General features: G+C 43.1%; 1 protein-coding gene across 3 annotated transcripts in view; it reads right to left on the bottom strand.

Moving 5' to 3' along the window:
• ap2a1 (adaptor related protein complex 2 subunit alpha 1) overlaps positions 1-13,203 on the bottom strand; it is a 38,748-nt gene extending 25,545 nt beyond the window's left edge. Inside the window, exons 1-5 of one of the 3 annotated variants that reach the window (XM_082530458.1) lie at positions 12,930-13,203; positions 12,290-12,572; positions 4,541-4,752; positions 1,080-1,273; positions 852-981 (exon numbers count right to left, since the gene is read on the bottom strand). In XM_082530458.1, coding sequence (XP_082386584.1) covers positions 852-981; positions 1,080-1,273; positions 4,541-4,752; positions 12,290-12,356 — 603 coding nt within the window. In that variant the 5' untranslated portion in view covers positions 12,357-12,572; positions 12,930-13,203. Of the gene's footprint in view, positions 1-851; positions 982-1,079; positions 1,274-4,540; positions 4,753-12,289 lie in introns of all 3 variants that reach the window. The other 2 variants (XM_082530459.1, XM_082530460.1) reach the window with 2 other exon arrangements.
• Between the last annotated feature and the right edge of the window lie 1,720 nt (positions 13,204-14,923).

Raw genomic sequence — 14,923 nt, 5'->3', positions numbered from 1 at the left:
CTCTGGGAACCACTCCATGCTCGGATTGGTTAGTTCGTATTCATCTCTGGCTCTCTTCCACAGCGCGTCTTTGGCCTCCTCATGTAACCACCAGTCACAGCAGATGGCCCCGCCCCTCACTAAGCTTGGTTATACCGGACCTTTCCTCCTATTCAAAGAGTTTTTCCTTCCCTCCGTCACCAAGTGCTCTCCCACAGGGGGATGTCTGATCGTTGGAGGGGTTTCTCTACATCACTGTAGGGACTCACAATATAAAGTGCTGTTTTTGTGATTTAGCATAATGTAAATAAAACTGAAATGAACCAATGACACGTCCACAGGTGCTCAGCTGGGCTGAAAGGTTAGGATTTACATGACCTAGGATATTATCCTTCTTAGAGTATTTACTGAGTTCTAATGCTCTAATGATAAGGGGCGATCGTGGCTCAAGAGTTGGGAGTTTGCCTTGTAATCGGAAGGTTGCTGGTTCGAGCCCCGGCTCGGACAGTCTCGGTCGTTGTGTCCTTGGGCAAGACACTTCACCCGTTGCCTACTGGTGGTGGTCAGAGGGCCCGGTGGCGCCAGTGTCCGGCAGCCTCGCCTCTGTCAGTGCGCCCCAGGGTGGCTGTGGCTACAATGTAGCTGCCATCACCAGTGTGTGAATGTGTGTGTGAATGGGTGGATGACTGGATATGTAAAGCGCTTTGGGGTCCTTAGGGACTAGTAAAGCGCTATATAAATACAGGCCATTTACCATTTACCATAAGTCACTGTCGACAGGAAGGAACACTGAGCAGAACAAGCGGCCCACGCGATGCTAAGTCCTCCACAGCATGAAGGGTCCTGCTGCTGAATGACCTCTGTGCTCTTACCATGTGTTGGTCGTTGAGTAAGTGCACTACACGGGACGTCCATTCACCCATCAGCACCAAGTCGGGAGAAGTCTTATAGAGCCGCAGCAGACAAAGGGCCGCTGACTGTTTCACACTGTCCATCGTATCACTGCGTTGCATCACATTCACAGTATCACAGTTAACAGGAGTTAATCTAAAATAAGTACAAAAACAACCCAACAACAGTGAAGCATCAAAAACACTTACCCTGCAACCAGTATCCGAGGGATCTCACTGGCAAAGGCTTCGGCCATCTCACGGCTTCCCACGTTCGCAATACAGTGAAGCGCCAGGCACATGAAGGTGGGGTTGCGGCTGGACAGGTCGTTCTTGATGGCGTTGTTGATCAGACGGATTAGCTCACTATTGCTATTCACCAGCACTGAGATGAACAGGTAGCCCTGGACAAATCCACATCGACAGTAACAGTGAGTGGCTTTCAAACACAGCGTCCCACAGCGTGTGCTCTGCATGTGTCACGATTTTGTGGACTAAGCAGTTTACACCAGCTGCTGTGTCACCCACGTTGTGTTATGATGTTAGCACACTCACAGGTTAACAGGAGCTGTGTCCCAAAACCTAAGCCGCATCCTTCGGAGGACCCGGCCTTTGCGGTCTACGTGGGCCGGGTCCTCCGAAGACCGAGAAGGCCGGAAGTGCGAGGCTGTGAAATTAGACGGTCTAGCCTTCAGATCAGCGTCACCGCGGTCTCGGTGGAGTTTAATAAACTCGGCCATCTGCTCCTTGCTGTCTAAAATATAACAGGACACTGGAGTAAACTCTCGACTGTCTCACACTTCTGTTTAATCAGTTTTCTGTTTGACGTTTATTCAGCGGTGTGAAAACCACCCGATGGGTTAATAAAGTTTTATTTTACCTAATAACTTTAAATCTCAGCCAAACTGATTTACTCAGGAACCAATCAAACACCGAAAAAAGCCAAACAATAACATTTTTAAGTTATCTGAGTGACTCATATATCATGTTTAACCTGAGCAGCGAAAGACGGCGGTGGGTCTGAAAACGATGAAGCTGGGAGTTCGTTGTTCTTAGCGGCTTCAGTGACCCTCGACCTCCCGGTCAGCTGTCGAGCTGGTGGGTAACAGACGTCTCCGAAAACGTCGGCGCACTTTTGCAAATATGCGATGTTTTGATAAACCGAGCAGATATTTGAGGTTTACACAGATTCATTCTCGCCTGAAAATATGTTAAACGTTTATTTTGTGACCCAGAAAGATTAATAACAGTAATATTAAAACTAACTAGCTGCCGCCATTGTTGGAAACTGGAATGGTGGGCCACGAAGGACACACCCGACCCATCCTTCAAATTCGGGGAAATGAAGGACGGATTTGTCGGCCGCATTTGAAGGAGTCGACGAACTGGGACAGCCTTCATCACCTGGCTGTGACGTAATCGGCCTACAAATGCGGCCTCAGGAGGACGCGGCCGACATTTTGGGACACAGCGAGAGTATCAGGTGTCATGTGAAACTAACGAGCTGTGACACAAATGACCAGCTGACGCCCGTTATACACTCAGTATCTGCTGTACTGGGTCTACAGAGGTCTCTCTTTTAATAGAAACACCTGGATTAAGGCTTCATAGATCAGATCTTAAAACTATGTAAAAATGGTTCATCCCAAAATTCATTAGGAAAGCTGATCCCACTCAGCAACAGCAGTCACTGCATGTGTGCTACGTGTAGGGATGGGTACCGGTGTTCTGACATAAACGGTAGTAACCAGACCGAAAAGCAGCGCACATTTCGCTGCTTTTTTTTCCTGAGCTGTGATACACTTTGGATTCTAGCCAATCATTTTACGTTTCCGAGGATAGTAGGCGGGGCCAGGTACGTACGTTCTGTTAGAGCAGAGCTACAGATTAAAAATGCCCAAGGCGAAGCGGTCAAAAGTCTGGCTGTACTTCACAGCAAAAGATGCAAACTCAGCAGCAACAAGTGCTTTAAGGTGATACTGTGATGCTGTCAAAGGAGGTAACACCTCGAATCCGATGAAACACCTGGCGACGCATAGCGGTTTTTTTAAAAGCCGAGAAATGCGCCGTATTTGATAGCTTGCTGCGAGACCTCACACCGAGCGCATCTACTGCGGGTGTGGTGCCTGTTATTGGACCCGGAGCAACATCCCCCAAAAACCCGAAGAATAGAGTCCTGGCCCCTCGCCCTGCCAGTGTAGCAGAAATGATGAGGATGATGATGCAGCAGCAGCCGTTCTTCTCTGCGTGAGTAGCTTAATGTTGTTCGTGTGTAATTTACGTTGAGTAGGCTAACCACGTTATTACATTAATGCATGTAAGGTGAACTAGCAAACATCATCATAGCTACATGCGGCTGTCTTCTTGTTTGATGGCAGATGCTCCCTTCACCCTGGCCAAAAAGGCTAAAATGACCAAAGAAAAAGTGGGAAACAGCTAAACATGAGAGGTTTAGGACAAAGTTTGTGTTTTTTCCATTGTTTAAGCACTGCTTCCAGCCAAGAGTGATGCCATATATGCCCCATAGCTGCAGAAAAGGCTAACATTGTTATCTTTTTACAAAAAAAACAGCTGAACATGAGAGGTTTTTGGACAAAGTTTGTGTTCTTCATTCTTTAAGCACCGGTTTGAGCACCGTTTAAGCACCGGCACCATTTCAAAAGTACCGGTTTGGCACCGGTATCGGATAAAACCTAAACGATACCCATCCCTAGCTACGTGTGCTCTCACACCTGCAGTTGAACACCTGCACCGAGACCCTTTGAAGCTGGTCTCAGTACGGCTCCAAAGGAACTCCAGAGCCGTTTGTTTATTGTGTGAACGTGATCCGAGCCCAGGTGTACGCTGCAACACTGTGTGAAACAAACCACAGGAAGTGCTACAGGTTTACACACTTGTTTGTAAACTTGGTAGAAATCAAAGTTCCCAGCTCGGATCAGGGTGAAGGTCTGGAGCTTATTAGCGGTCGTGTTGAGTCAGTCGCAGCCGTCACTTCTCAAACCACATGGATCCTGAATCATCCTTATTCTGCTAACTAAACATTTCCTGTTCCTGAGGAAACTCTCCACACCCCACAGTCAGGAAATGAAAAGGTCTCAGCAGCAGAAGGATTTGTTCTGCAAACATTTACTTCAGTTTTTTCAAACAGCATTTCAAAGAATACATGAATCCACACAGGGCTTCATGTTTTTTCCTAAAATGTAAGTATAAATAAAAACACCCTGGAAAAGCGTGCGGCGGTGACGAATCACAGCTGGTAGTGACGTGAAGTAAAGGACTACCACGTTAGCTATGTCACAAATAATCTAATTCTGTTTTTATTCAATAAAACAGGGAAATGATGCTGTCAACACTCTCACGTCTTATATCTGGTGAGCCTCAACGGGTCAGGGATCGGGTGTTTGAGTCCCTCCTGTACACTGGAGCAGAAGTGGGCCAGCTGTGAACGCTTGGTCACAGTGTTTAGTGGACACGTGAAAAGTGGAAATGCAGCCCATGTTCATACAGCACTTTTATACTGCTACGTAGCACTCAAAGGGCTTTTATACCACACACACACACACACACACACACACACACACACACACACACACAGTAGTGCAACACTTGCATGCATCTCACACACTGACATGCATTTAAAGAACAAGACTACAACGCTGTGAAAGACTTACAATCTGTTTCTCTGTGTACTTGTTGGAGCTCAGCAGGTTGACGGCCTCCATGTGTCCAAAGTCAATGTCATGGCCAAGCAGAAAGATAAAGAGCAGCTTGCAGACATACTTCTTCTTGCTGTAGCCATCCAAAGCCTTGTCCCCTTTGAACTTGGAGCGGATGTTGGCCAGCTCTTTATTAATCCGTTTGATCTCAGCCTCCTTGCTCTTACCTGATAAGGTTAAAAACACAAAGACACTCGTGTAGCATCAGCATTCAGAGGTGGACAGATCTGGCCACTGAAGGCAACTTTAAGATCGCGCAAACCAGCAACAGCTAATCGTGAGACCGTTTTCATTTTTCTTTGACTGAAACTATTTGACAAAATGTTTGGATAACTACGGAGCCCTGCAAGGGACATAGGAGAAAAAAATGAAGATGAACTTTTGAGAGATCTCACAAAACGTCGAGCTGGTGGGTAACAGACGTCTCCAAAAACTTCGAGCACTTTTGCAAATATGCGACGTCTTGAGATGAGATGAGATAGCCTTTATTTGTCACTTGCAGGTCTTTTGCCCACAACCGAGATGACAGACCTTGCCAACCGTACATACAACACAAACATCACATTGGGGAGACAGGTCAGGCCAGGTAGCGAGGAAAAAAACATCGAAATGTGTAACACAGAAGGATAATACAGGAATGCACAGATATCAACACACCACAGCACAATAAACACAGACAGCAACATGGGAAAGAGTTCCAGTGTGTGCATCAGATCTGGGACCGAGCAGATATTTGAAGTTCACACAGCTACATTCTCGCCTGAAAATATCTTTAAAGTTTATTTTGTGACCCAGAAAGAGTAATATTAAAACTAAGCCTTCGAATTGGGACAGCCTTCGTCACCTGGCTCGTCACCTATCCCAGGACTGCAGCCAATTCCAGTTTCCAACAATGGTTTAATATTACTCTTACTGCGGTGTTAAGCAATGCAGTTGAAAAATTTGGGTGCACCTAACTTTTGTGCTGATGTGCCTAAGAGAAAAAGTTAGGCGCACCGGTGCAACCGTGGCAAAGAGTTAGTCTAGAGCAGCGGTCTCCAACCTTTTTTGCGCCACGGACCGGTTTATGCCCGACAATATTTTCATGGACCGGCCTTTAAGGTGTCGCGGATAAATACAACAAAATAAAACTAAAAAAAGAAGGTTTATTCATAACACACGTGAAAAGACCCAGGAAAACAGAGTTAACGATAAAAACGATAACAAAATAACCCTGAAAACTACACATTTCACACCTGAGCCTCAACTCTCGCGGCCCGGTGCCAAACGACTCACGGACCGGTACCGGTCCGAGGCCCGGGGGTTGGGGGCCGCTGGTCTAGAGCCCTGCCCTAGACTTGTATTTCTGACATTAATGGTAAGACGGAGGTGAGTTGTGTGCTTCTGTTTCTTAGATTGTATCTCTGTAGCTGCCACGTGTCCCCTGCTGGGACTATACACACAGTCTGATTAAGAAATTCCTCATATAAGGAATTCCAACAGGTGGTTGGTCATGCATTAGTGTAGGGTCCACCTGATTTGGTGAGGGTGGATGTGGATTTTTGAAGCCTTGCAAGAACTCTGTCAATGTTTGTGATAGAGATGGACCGATCCGATATTACGTATCGGTATCGGTCCGATACTGACCTAAATTACTGGATCGGATATCGGAGAAAAATAAAAAATGTAATCCGATCCATTAAATATCACGAAAGCACCTCACAAAACTTGCAACACGCCGTAACTCACCTCAGAACGTTAGCACGTCGGAGCAGTATGCATCACGTGATAGAGCGGCTGTGGCATGCGCGACCTGTGGTCTGGATAGCATTTGGAGCTTCGCTAGCAACCCGGCATTTCATCTCCGACAAAGTTATCCCCGAGAGAAGTAAAGCAAGTGTGTAAGTCCATCTCTGAATGTTTGTAAAGCATTCCCACGTTAAGCTTAACGAGCTACTGCCTCTCGCTCTCCGGCTGCTACTTCAATCGTGAAACTGCTTAAATGATCAGCTGATCGGCTTTTCTGTCGCGAGTCCGTCTTTGTTTTTGGCCCACTTTGCACCAGAAAGAGGAAACCAGCGGCTGAACAACAGCAGCACGTTTAAGCTTGATCAGCTGTTGTTAGAATGTATTTAATATTACTTTCTACTCGAGGATCTTTTTCTACGTAGCTGACGCTGGTAACTGTGCAGGGGCGGATCTAGCAAAGTTTAGCCAGGGGGGCCGATAGGGCATTAACAGGGAAAAGGGGGCACAAAGACATACTTTTCTTTCTTATTCTCATTTAAAATGTCGAGCTTTTAATAAATAATTATCTGACACACAAAGTTTTAATTTGATGTAAAATGAATAGAAGTCAATTACTGTATATAGTGACTATTAAGTCTAATATATATACCCTAGTAAGCTATAGTACTTTTTCCTTTGGGAAGGTACCATCTGTGCAGTCTGCAATTTTGTTGAAGAAAGCTGTTGAATCTATTTAATATTTCTTGAAAAATTATTGATTTCTGTGCATTTTTTTTTCACACTGCATCAAATTAAGGTTGATTACGTTGATTAAGCATCATGAGGTGGAGCGTGAGGGGTGGTTCCCTATTTTTTTATTTATTTATTTTTGTTGTTGCTGGGAGTTGGAACCCTATTAGTTAGGTTGCTTAATATTTATGCTAAGTACTCTTTAAAATACCAGAATAGGGAGGATGGTGTAGGTTTAAGTTTATTAGATTGATCAGTATTGCTGAACTATGAAATATTTTTTTTGTATACAGGTATAACAGAATAGCTTTAGTGTAGTTGTTGTTTTAAACTTGAGTATGAACTTATACAAAATGCAGCAAGATATTTAAAAAACAGTTTTGTTGATTAAAAAACACTATATCGGATTCATATCGGTATCGGCAGATATCCAAATTTATGATATCGGTATCGGACATAAAAAAGTGGTATCGTGCCATCTCTAGTTTGTGACCAAGTCTAGGTTATCCCCACAACATGGGAACCAATGTAATCCTCTATAAAGGCTGTCTGGTTGTCTGATGGCTCCTACTTTTAAATTGCCCAACTTCCACACATCTTATGTGGTCTGTGTTGAAGCCACTGCAGCCTAAAGCGGGAAAAACAAACAAAAAGCCCTCCACCTGCTAGCAGATGTACGTACGGTATGAAAAAGAAACCCCTAGGAAACACTTTTCTCATCTTATTATGCTCACAAGATTTGAAACAACACTTGACTCCTGACCGTGACACTAAAATGTCCCCTCAAAGGTGGGTGTCCACAATATCCAGCCTTTCACAGCTGAGCGCCTCTATCGCTGGTTTTTGGTATAAAAACAAACAATTTTCAATTGTTGGGAAACAAACCCAAAAATGGAAAGTGTGAAAGCCTTTGTGTGAGTCTTCACCATAAATTCAACAAAGTTTACAGTGTAAACAAAGCAGAACAAAAGTAAAACTGAGAACCGCTTATTGTCCAAGGGGAACAGAGGGTCCACGACGGGCACTACGGCCTAAACGGAGTTGGCAGTTAGTCGTCTGTATGAATCAGACCTGCGACCTGTGCAACTGCTGTTGACCTTTCATGTTTTCTGTCAAAACACGGATGGAACGAGCTCGACCGACTTTATAATGACCATGTTTTTACAGCTATGAAGCCACTATGTTTCTGCAGGATTTCTATTGTTTTATCGCTCAGCTCTAACTGCAAGACAGAAAGCAGGAATGACTTTACTCCATTCAACACACTGTTAAAATAACTGTGTGATGACTCCTGTTGTTGCTGTTCTACTATGTTTCCATCAGGAACCTGTCCCAGCTGTCATGGAGTGAGAAGCAGGGTAGACCCTGGGCCAGGCTGCCGATCTGTATAAGTAAAACTGAAGTGAACAAATAAAGTCCAACTGAAAGAGCGCTGACTGGACTGGAGCCAACGACTCTCAGTGTTACCAACAGCACCGCTGTGCACCTGCTAGCATGTTATTAAAGAAATGCATTAAAAAACTGAAATAAATACTGGAGGCTGTTTGTTAGTGTCGGTTTAACAGAATAATACTCTGACTTGCTCTCACTATCCATCCTTTATTCAATGTTCTGCACCCCAGCAAATGAATAAACTCTTGTTTGGACGAGTGTCCCCATGAAGTCAAACAGGCTGGGATGAGTGAGGTCAGTTAGAGAGCCTGCATACTGGATGAACATTCAGGCTCGCTCACCACTGATATTTGACAATGGTGTGTTGATAAAGTATCGCAAAAGGAAGATGACACATTTCTGTATCAATCTTTAGTCTCGCTCTGCTGTGAGCTCACATAGATGAACTGGAAGGCTTTGGGATGTTCCTGCAGAAAAAAATATCCCATTTTAAAATTGATCCAGTAAGATCCCCACGAGGAGTTTCCTCAAATACAAAGCCTCACAATGTTGCCAAATACCTGGCTTCAGCTGGGTTTAGGCTACGGCCCATCTTGGGACATTACACGACCAGATTTCACAACAACAACTTCCTGTTTCATGGCAAAATCTCCATGCCACTTTTACTTTACAATATGAAGCAACTATTGTTTTCAATTGGTGCCATGTTCATAAAATCGAAATGAACTATAAGTGCTTCGGCCCTATCAAACAGAACAGACACAACAGCGTCCTGATCATGATTTTGGCCATAATTAACCGAACATGATCAAACGATACTGAAAACACATGTTCTGCCACAACAAGCTCTCCCTAAACCACTGCCTGACCATTAGGGCTGAACGATATATCGCATTTGCGATAATATCGCGACATGATCAAGTGCAATTTTCTAACCGCAAAGGCTGCGATTATACTCTGGACATGTCCAAATTCATGGGCTGCATCCTCCTGAGGCCGCATTTGTAGACCGATTACGTCACAGCGACGTGCCGAAGGCTGTCCAAATTACTACCATATCCCAGAATTCATAGCGCGGCCCAGCCAAACTCCAGTTTCCAGCAATGGCGGCCGCTACTAAGTTTTAAAATTACTCATACTAATCTTTCTGGGTCACAAAATAAACTTTTAACATATTTTCAGGCGAGAAAGTAGTTGTGTAAACATCAAATATCTGCTCGGTTTATCAAGATATCCCATATTTGCAAAAGTGCTTCGACGTTTTCAGAGGCGTCTGCTACCCACCAGCTCGACAGCTAGCCGGGAGCTCGAGGGTTACTGATGCGGCCGAGAACGGCACAACTCCCGGCACATCATTTTCAGATCACCGCGGAGTTTCGCTGCTCGGGTTAAACGTAATATATAAGTCACTTAGACAACCTAAAAATGTTATTGTTGGGCTTTTTTCAGTGTTTTGTTTGTTCGTGAGTAAATCGGTTTGGCTGAGATTAAAGTTATTAGATTAGATAAAATAAAACTTTATTAATCCCCCGGGTGGGTTCCTCCTTGGTTTTCACACAGCTGACTAAACGTCAAACAGAAAACTTATTAAACAGAAGTATGAGACAGTCGAGAATTTACACCAGTGTCTGGTTATATTTTAGATAGCAAGAAGCAGACGGCCGAGTTTATTAAACTCCACCGAGACAGCGGTGACGCTAATCAGAACTAGACCGTCCAATTTCACGCCTTTAAACTTTAAAGGCGTGTTTGTGTGTGTGTTTATACAATTGCTATTATGTTTGCACTTTATGTGTAATGTTACTGACTGCAGAGATCAGTAAGATGTGTGTATTTTTTATTTATTAGTTTTATTTATTTAATATTATTTTTTAATTGAATGACTGTCTAGTAGTTCACAGATGTCGAAAAACTGAGTGTGGTAAAGCCACTGATTTTTTTATGTATATTTCTGCAATCTGCACATTGTACTGACTTTCATTTTAATGTTTACACCAGGGTTCCTTGTCAGCACTTTATGCTCAGATGTTTGTAAGCTAAAAATAAACTATTGTGTATGTTCAAATATACTGTTGTGATTGAAGAAGTTAAATAAAAATGTCAGTCATCAATTCATGCATCACCTCATGTCATCATAACAGAGGTCTGTCTTCCAGGAAAGAACAGCTTAAAATTAATGTAATATAGTATTGGCCATACTATATGATGTATTGCTTGTCTTTGTTTAATAATACAGAAGACAAAGACCTTAAAAAATAATCGCATATCGCATCGCAATCGCAATATTGGGGCAAAAAAAATCGCAATTAGATTATTTTCCATAATCGTTCAGCCCTACTGACCATGTGCCTGCATTTGCCAATCACTGACCTAATTCGTGTTTAGTCTGAAGAAGTAACACTACAGTTAAAGACAGATCTACTTTCTGCTTAAACAGCTATAATGTTAAGCAACACTGGAACAGCAGAAGCCAAAGAGCTTGTCAGTAAAAGACATTTTTACCATGAAAAGCAATGATGATGATAAATGAATGGGATTTAATCATGGGTCATCCTGCAGCCCGCCTTCCTGCTCAAACAGCGATAGACGGCTACCAACCAGCATGGCTGATGAGTTAAAGCTTTCTAACTACCATCTGCCCAAGAAGTGGTACACTCCCCAACTGGCCAGGCAGCAGACAACTGTTTCTAACAGGCTTCCATTAGCACAGATACGCCTCATCCAGTACCTCCAAATGAAATATAAAGACAACCAGTTGCACAGTCTGATTTACATAAGTGTGTTGCTGACATAACAAGACTGAAATTCATTCTCACAGGTTTTTGTCAATAACATTCCAATACAGCCTGTCATGTTATTACTATTTATTTCAAATGAGTATTTGATAACATGTAATCCAGTGTATTTCCCAAGGCTACAAATCACATGTGTTTGGAGATGTCTGCCTGCCTGATACAGCACGTTTGAAAACAAGTCATCTAGACGCCTCTGCAAATGTTTGCAATATTCGTCACTTTGAACATTTACACTAGTTGTTGGTCCACATTTTTATTTTCTGCTGAATTTCTCTTTAAATGTGCCCAAAAGGCAGAATAACACAGTGAAAGCTGGAGGTATCAAACATTCGACCATGAAGTAGCCATTACTGCCTGTCAGTGTAAGCCTGGAAGAACTGTCAGGTGTGCAGTGACAAGCACATCAAGCACTGGCATGTGTAATCACAGCAAAAAGGAAACAGTAGATGGCAACTACTTCCTATGTTCTTGTTACTACTCAGTAACAGTGAAAAGTGGTATTCACGTCATTACTGGAATAAATATTACTAGGAAACTGACAAAAAAAGACATTTATATAAAACTTTGAAGTCAATTGCTGGATATATGTAGCATTTTGTTACACGTAATAGTATTGTTTATTATTATTTTTTATACTTTGCTCCTTTTGTTGTTGTTTTAAATACCAACCACTGGTTTCCGTGTGAGCTTCAGTCTTCCTTCCCTGCATGTGGAGCGTCCTGACACGACACTAAATTTCAATGAACTTTCGTCCCCGAGCTCTCCAACATGTACAACTACACAACAGGAAGCGTTTGATCAGCCTAACATCGCTTATTCTGTTCCTGCAGGTGACTTCACCACCGTCACGTTACTGTCAATACGTAAGAAATCATTGATTGTTTCACTAAACGTTACCAAACTGATTTTTTAGATACAGCTTTCTGCGTCGAGGTTACCACATGACAACGCTGCATGACGTGTGAGACGATCACCAGCAACGACATTAGCCATGTCAACTTTGACGACACAATGAAATAACAACACATATGATGAAGAAGCATACAGAAAGGTAACTCACAGTTTCTAATGTCCGAAATGAAAACAGCCAATCCGCGCATTCCATCTCCTTTCGACACAGCCGGCATGTCTGCAGGTTTCTGTCCTCACTCTGGCCTTCTCCGAAAAACACTGATGCCGGTCACCCTCTCACAGCGGACTGGAGTCGACGATGGCAAACTTGATGTTTAGTAGTAGCCGTTTGCCTGTCTGCAACTTTGTGACTGACTGCTGCCTACCAGGTTCGGTCGCTGCTTTTAGGTGGGTAACTCAGGTAGCATTTACTAGATCCGCTGGATGGCAGTCTATCAACAAGTAGCGGGATAAGTTAACGTTATCCCTGTTAGCTGGCTTGTTTCCTTGGCTATGGCAAGCTAACGTTATTTCATTCAATCCTCATCTACCTTGGATTGGAAATTACGTATAACTCATACCACAAAAATTTGCTAAAGATAAAAACGGCTACTGATAAATGTCTTAAAGCTAAATGCACTCAGACGTGTTAGTAAGAATGCTGTCCGAGAGTATATTGTTCAATTACTTCGAGTCACGTAACGTAAAGCTAGCTTAACAGCTAGCTAGCTGACTAGCAATATCATTCAAATACTGGAGCACATCACCGGTCGATCGGAATAACTCAATAGAGCGTCTCAAATACCAACCAGCGGTCGGACTTCCTTGAGCTCTCTATTCGCGCACTAAATTTGGTTGAAAATATTATGTCCTGAATAGCTGATGTCCGCTCCAATTCGTTAGCCTGCACTGTACGGCTCGGATCAGGCTCGTGACAGCAGAATAACGTGACCGCGCAGCACTCCCGTGAACGCCTACGCTCCTTTTCGTCGTTCGAGTGGACCCTATTGCTGATTGGACAACTTGCGGCAATATGTGGCTGTACCGACACAGTGCAACTCTGCCATGAAACGGGGTTGTATGGAAAACAGGCTACGACTGAGCGACAGGGAAGCCGGCCCGACGGAAGTATGCTAAAAGTAGGCTTTCGTATTAACAGTGCTAAACTGTAGTGTCCAGTCGACAAGTGTTTTATTGTCATATACAGATAATCAGTGTAGCAACATTTACCTGTAATGCTCGTGTTTCTCAGCTTTACATGAACATGTACAAAGTGTACAGGTATATTAAGAAAGAACATAACAATAATAAAAAGGCCATAATAATAAAATAAAAATAATAAAATACCCAGTATTACATTTTAAGAGAATTTAAAATCATTTTTGGTGTTTACAGTTTGTGCAAAACTGCAGTGAGGATTTAACCATAAAAGACGTTATTGTTTTAAATAATATGTGAGAACTGAAAACATCACATGCAAATGACATGCAGTTTCACCTGCACAGGTATTCATTGGTCCTCGTGCAATGAGATTCCTAGCACAGGTTTCCAGCTAATGTGTCTGTTTACCTGCACGTTTCCATTCAGTTATTTGGGAGCGGTGGCACTCAGATATGCCATCTTAGGACCGTTCAATGGACAGGGTCAAAAAGTGTCTAAACAAAGGCATTTGAAACCAATAACATGATCAGGTCTTAGATTCACAGCATTAGGACATTGATCTACAACAATGCTGCAGTTCTGTGGCAGCTGGCAGCAGATGGCTGCATAACATTTAGGATGCAACATGCAGCACTGAGCATCAATTAAAATATTAATCATTAGATTGCACCACTATGTCTGATACCAATTCAATTCAATTTTATTTATACAGCTCCAAATCACAGCAACAGTCACCTCAAGGCACTTTATATAGTAAGGTCGACCCTACAAGAATACATACAGAGAAAAACCCAACAATCATATGACCCCCTATGAGCAGCACTTTGGCGAACAGTGGGAAGGAAAAACTCCCTTTTAACAGGAAGAAACCTCCGGCAGAACCAGGCTCAGGGAGGGGCGGGGCCATCTGCTGTGATTGGTTGGGGTGAGAGAAGGAAGACAGGATAAAGACATGCTGTGGAAGAGAGACAGGGGTTAATAACAGATATGATTCAATGCAGAGAGGTCTGTTAACACATAGTGAGTGAAGAAGAAATACCCAGTGCATCATGGGAATCCACCAGCAGCATAACTAAGGGAGGATTCAGGGTCACCTGATCCAGCCCTAACTATATGCTTTAGCAAAAAGGAAAGTTTGAAGCCTAATCATTTTTTTTTTTTTTTGCCTGTCCCGTTTGGCTCTTTTGCCATCAGAATTGTTGTCTAAAGGCAAAGAAAGATGCCCAACGGATTTACTTTACCAAATTGACCATCCCAGCCTTGCCGTAATGGTCCATTTGATTCACCTTTTATTGTTTATTTTATTTTCACTTACTGAATACGAGACAGACTTGACTGGGGGAAAGAAGGGGAGAAAGAAAGAGGGAAAGAGAAACAGCTGAGAAGAGGGACGGGGGAGAAGGGTAAAAGACAAAAACCAACAGAACGGGCAGAGAAAAAAAATGCATATATCAATCACCTGGATCACCTGCTGAGAAAGAAAAAAGAAAGCAAGCAGAAGAGAACAAGAGTAACAGAATAAACAACATCACAATGATATATGGGAATATGACAGTAAATACTAAATATTAAACATTATTGTGCAGCACATAAGATCAACAGAACACAGTGTGCTTTGAGGTAGGAGCCAAAAAGGGTGTAG

This window comes from Aulonocara stuartgranti (genome assembly GCF_965226115.1).
Source record: "Aulonocara stuartgranti genome assembly, chromosome: 4".
Lineage (NCBI taxonomy): Eukaryota > Metazoa > Chordata > Actinopteri > Cichliformes > Cichlidae > Aulonocara > Aulonocara stuartgranti.
This window is presented reverse-complemented; position numbering and strand designations above follow the sequence as displayed.